This window comes from Lepisma saccharinum, chromosome 15 (genome assembly GCF_977018435.1).
Source record: "Lepisma saccharinum chromosome 15, izLepSacc3.1, whole genome shotgun sequence".
NCBI classification, from domain to species: Eukaryota; Metazoa; Arthropoda; class Insecta; order Zygentoma; family Lepismatidae; genus Lepisma; species Lepisma saccharinum.
This window is the reverse complement of record NC_139243.1, coordinates 18020631-18026454: the sequence shown is the minus strand read 5'-3', so window position 1 is coordinate 18026454 and position 5824 is coordinate 18020631. Positions and strand designations below refer to the sequence as shown.

Sequence of the window (5824 nt, the reverse complement as noted above, 5' to 3'; positions counted from 1 at the left end):
TTGATTGATTTGCTTTATTTTACTTAACTTTTTTTAATTTTTTTGCCACTTTTGGCTAATTTGCGAAGATGGGGATGAGTGATGATATGATGAATGAACACTCACAAACATTCATGCCCAGGCTGGGATTCGAACCTGGAACCCCTGGCATCGTAGGGCGATGTGCTAACCACTCTGCCACAGTGGCTGGCTTAGCTTCTTATAGTATGCACAATTGCTAGTAGGTGGTTTCCTGGCACCTGATTTTCAGAGCTGGTGCCTAGCTCTGAAGAAGAACTTTCGAGCACTGCCTATAAGTTTGGTACCTTACCACTACATGAAATTCGATCCTAAACTCTTCTTGTTAGATTTCTCCATCATTTACCTTTTAGCTTCCAAGGTACCCACTTACCCTGCACTGTGGTCAGATACTGAGGAATATCAAAACTGGTGAATGATTACAGAAGAATACACACGAGCACTCTGTTTGGCAGTCTGTCCATAAATAAATGAGACAGTTTCATGAACTTGCTTCATTGCATTTAAGGTAGAGTGGATTCCATTTCAAATCAGGCAGGTGAGGTGCAAATATGTTCCACCATGACCATCACAAATTTCACTGAAAAGGAATCTATGTAATAGGGTGTACAGATGTATATTAACCTTTACATACCGAGGACTATTTTATTCAATAAGGCCTCACGGCCAAGGGTGTTTTCAGTGGGAAGTTCAAAATTGCACTTTGTTTTAAATAATAATAATAATAATAAAAAATAACTGTGTAACAGTTACTACATAGTTTTAGCTTGTTTTATTCAGTACTGCCTAGGCTACAAGCCTATTAAAATGTATTTATTTATTATTATTGAACTCAACAGGTTTACACCAATTTACAATGTTCATATTGTAATAGTACAATTTCTTATACAATACATAGAATAACAATACTGTAGAGTTTCATAACATATTTCCATCTATTTTTCTAGCCAATGTATTCATAACCGTTTTCTTGAATTGGGAATATGACATTGTGAACAAATCGACGCTTTTATTATCTTTCTCCAAAGCATTGTAGACCACATTCATTCTCCAAATAGGCGAACTTTTCGTGATATTTGTTCAGGCTTTGCTCACATAGAAGGTTGCATGCTTGGGCCAAGTTTTAATGTGCGGAATGCATATTTTGAATTGTGAAAGCCACGGAGGAGATCGAAGTTTGCTGTTAAAAATTTTCCAAAGTGGCATAAGGTCTCGGGCTGTCCTTCTGTAGTCAAGTCTGTCCATATGGAATTGCTCTATTAAGTTAGTATATGATTCGAAACTGGGGTATTCGCCTTCCAGTTTGAATTTCATGTATCACAATAATTTTGACTGTACATGTTCTAAATTTGCAGTATGTTTTTGAACTTCTGTGTTCCATATGACAGCCAAATTCGAGTTTTGTACACACTAGAGAATAATACAATATTCTGAAGCCCCTGCCCGTGCGAATAATAAATCCAACAAGCTTGTAAGCTTTGCTTATTACTTTGTCCAGATGATAGGCGAACGTTAATTTAGAATGAAAAAGTATTCCTAGATCTCTTGCCTTTTCTGTTTTCTTAAGGTTAACATTATTTATTTTATACTGACATTTATTTATAAATAGAAGAAGCCGAATATAAAAGAAAATCTTATTTTATAAAGAAATTTGAACTCTGTTGGGCCTCCACATAGGCAGCACTGAGACATGAGGCTTCAAAACATACCTGCATGTTGCCTGATATATGTTCCATTCACATGGTGAGAATTGACCACTTGCTGCTGATACTTTTGTAGAAGAAAATATTCTATTGTAAGAGCTGTGCTTGTTTTTGGCAGGAAATTCAAAATTCTGGAAGTTTCTTTCTTTTTACATATGTATCTTGGAAGCTATGAATGCTAAAGTTAAAAATTAGATCTTGTTTTCTTCAGTACAGACCAGGCTATAAGCCTTTAGTCGTAGAAAGTTAATTTTCATTTTATCAAGTAAAAGAAGACTAACGTTTAAAAAAGCCTGATGTTTTGATAAAACAGAACCTGCGTAATGCCTGATATATGTTTCATTCTCGTGGCAAGAATTGCGCACTTCTTGCTGATATTCGAAGGAAAAGATATTCAAATAAAGGAGCCGTACCTGTTTCTGACAGGAAATTTAAAATTGCCTCAAAATTTTCAAAATAAATTTACGTCTCAGAAACTATGTATTATAGAGTGGCAGAATTGAGTATTCAATTTAAGGGCATATTAAGCTCTTGATAAAGTGTTAAATTTTAGATTGTGAGTGATTTCTGTAGAGTTCGAACATCATATTTTGGGGACTATATTTAGCGATATGGTATCCACAAGTTTTTACCCCGAACATGCAAAAAGAGAAGCTGGAAAAGAGCAAATATCTCGGGATCCTAAGAAAGTATTGACACCCAATTAAATTAATATTTTTGAAAGCCTGCTAAGAAAGGGATATAAGAATTTTCTTGCTCGCTTAGATCGCAATGATATGTTTCGAAAATGCATGTTTGGGGTTTTACTGGGGTGAATGTGAAGTTTTATACTATAGCTGCATTGCAAGACATGAACGATATCCTCAATATTGATTACATCACTTCTTAAATTATAATACTTATTGTTGGTAGAGCTCGCACACTTTCGGAAGTTCTCTGGCGTATGGATGAAAGCTGGTCAACGAGCCTCAGCAAAGGTTCGAGCTGGCGCGAGGTAGGGGAGGGGAGAGGAGAAAAGCATGAGTCAGAATATTGTTGTCGTGGGCGGCCAGGCAGGAACAAGTTGGAAATCGGTTGTTTATCTTCACGCAGGTGCTGTTAATTTCACATTCGTTTGTTCGTTCGTTTCAAGGGAAACATGCCTCCCGTTCATTCTAAGGTTTTCCGCAGGACGATTTGTGGGCAAACATGGGAAGTTGTGGCAAACGTGCTGCAATTCATGCAAAGGGAAGCCGATGAAAATGGATGTACCATTCCACTAAAGAAAGTATATGAACGTGTTTCTGCTGCTACCGGTGTGTCTTTGAAAATTATAAAATCTGTAAAAAAAGAAATGGAAAAGGTGGAAGAAGGCACATCAACCAGTTATGATACACCGTGCAGAAATCAGAACCGACCGCGACGGTGCACAAATTTGGACGAATTTGATCTCTGTGTAGTGCGAAGAACAATTAATGAATTTTATATTCAGGAAAAGAGAATTCCTACCTTGAAACCCGTGTTGCTGAAATTGCGCCAAGATATTGGATATGAAGGTCAATTATCTAGCTTAAGAAAAATATTTCGAAAACTGGGGTTTCGCTGGAAAAAGGTTCAAAGCAACAGACGGCTGCTCATTGAAAGAAGTGACATACGCAATACACGTATAGCTTACTTGAGAGCCATTACCAGATTTCGTCGGGAAGGGCGACCGATAATATACAGTGATGAAACGTACATACATACAGTAGTTCGCACACAAATCCCAAAGCATCGTGCGATGATAGTGTAAGAGGTATGAAAGTGCCTATTTCAAAGGGACAGCGTCTCATTATCGTACATGCCGGCAGTGAAAAAGGTTTCATTCCCAACGCGTTGTTGATTTTCAAATCGAATCAAGTAACCGGAGATTACCACAGAGAAATGAATTCTGAGAATTACATTCGCTGGGTTAAAGAAGTGCTCCTACCCAATTTGCCACCTACCTCTGTTTTAGTAATAGATAATGCTTCTTACCACAATGTTCAGTACGAGAAATGCCCAACCTCAAATAGTAGGAAGCAAGACATGCAAAACTGGTTGTTACAAAACAATATTTCCTTCGGTGATGGTATGTATAAAACTGAACTCTATGAACTCATAAAGTTGCATAAGGGCAAAGCCAAAAAGTTCGTTTTAGATCAAATTCTAGCTGAATATGGTCACACGGTCCTACGTTTACCACCTTATCATCCACATTTGAACAGCATTGAGAAGATATGGGGCAACGTAAAACAATGGGTTGGACAACACAATGTCACTTTCAAATTAATTGATGTGTGGGAGCTGCGTAAAAGAAGATTTTCGGAGATTGGGGCGAAAGAATGGAGTGATGTCTGCCGTCATGTGCAAGATGTTGAACAATACTATATCAAAACTGAAGGTTTGTTGGAGCCTGAAATAGAGCACCTCACTATCAGGGTTAACAACAACAGCAGCAGTAGTGACAGTGAAATATGCAGTGATAGTTCCAGTGACTCCGAAGCAGAAGATTCCTCCATAAGCGACATCGAAAGATTGGATTAAAGAGCCGCAATGTCGCCATCACACATCTGTTCCAGTTCCACCACGTAAGTTTCCACCTTTTACTAATTACTTATTCTCGTTAGGATATTCATTTTCGCATACGTCTCATACTGGATTACAAATGAGTTGTTATCTTTAAATGCACTGCTGTATTACTAGTATTCTACTTTGTCCCTCTCCAACTCTCGCTGTTACAAGCATTCTAGCAGAACAGCTGATGATCGTACACGCATGTGCCGAGGCACTTGGTGCTGATTGGCTCTGACATTCGCGCCCACTCACTTCCCCTCTCCCGGGAACCTTCGTGCGGAGTGTTAGACTCGAAACGACGCTGCACATTAGAAACACCAGAGAACTTCCGAACGTGCGCGAGCTCTACACTGCTTAATTTAAAGCAGGTGCATCATTGGGGGAGGAGGGATATATCAAATATGCATTTCTAATTTTTTGTATCAGGAAAATTTTACTTTAACAAGTGAAATTTGCACTGAAGATAAAATCCACACAATTTTTGCTACGGATTACTATTTGAAGAGGTGAACCTATTATATTATTGCCCTGAGCTTAGGTATTTCTAGCTAGGGTTCTGTAATTTCTTGTAAAATAATCATTGAATCTGTCAAACGGCTGCAGCATGTTATTTGGTTAGCCCAGGTTGAATTTTCTATCTTGTGTAATAATTTGTGTTAAATACTCAAATTGTGTGTTTTATAAATCCACTCACAAACACTGTTTATATGCATATTTATATAATTTAATTTATTGCATTTAACTATTCAATATGCTAGCTTTTAGTTATTTCGAAAATTGAACAATTAAAAAACATTGAGATTTTAACATGGCATTTTAATCAAATAAACATAAATTATTACATATTCATCCAAACTATTTTGGAGGGATCAAGATGAACGATTTGTCAGATGGTCTAGGAGTGATTTGTACCCCTATTTAGGGATGAGAGCCAGATCAAGGATAGTGTTCAGTAAAGCCAAGGAAAAAGTTACTTTCAGTAGACACACTGTCTTAATTAAATACTTCATGGAGATATGACATGGTTTGAGGGCACAAATAACATGGTTTCCAGAAAAAACATGATATGATTGGGTGTGGGGACACATGATTTGGGGGGATGCAAAATTGGCCTGGGGGATGGGCGCCTCTGTATACATGATCTACTAGATTAATCACGTTCCAATATTTGTAAAAACAATTAATATTTTGTTTAACATTGTTACACTAGGCTGTTCATTCTTGAAATGTGCATGAAACTGTAGCCAATGCTGTGCTTTCAAAAGTTATTCTCAAATGGTTTGAAACGATCAAACAATAGGGCAAATTTAATAAACATATGTTACAAACCACCATCCACCGCAACATGAAAAAACAAAAAATAAACCTGGCTGAGTGGAGACTCGAACATGCGATCAAAATATCAGACTGAGTTTATGAGCAAGATGCCCTAACCAACTCGCAAGATACTACCAGGTGTGCCGGTTAATAATTCTTAATTAGGTGGGCGAGGTGGCTCAGTCGGTAACGCGTCTGACTACCATGCTCAA

The 5824-nt window shown here is 37.7% G+C and overlaps 1 protein-coding gene across 1 annotated transcript; it reads left to right on the top strand.

Annotated features, from left to right (window-relative positions):
* Window positions 1-3623: 3623 nt before the first annotated feature.
* Window positions 3624-4265, top strand: LOC145999151 (uncharacterized). The gene has a single exon (XM_083136084.1). The coding sequence runs from the start codon at window positions 3624-3626 to the stop codon at window positions 4263-4265; it is 642 nt and encodes a 213-aa protein (XP_082992210.1).
* The last annotated feature ends 1559 nt before the right edge of the window (window positions 4266-5824 follow it).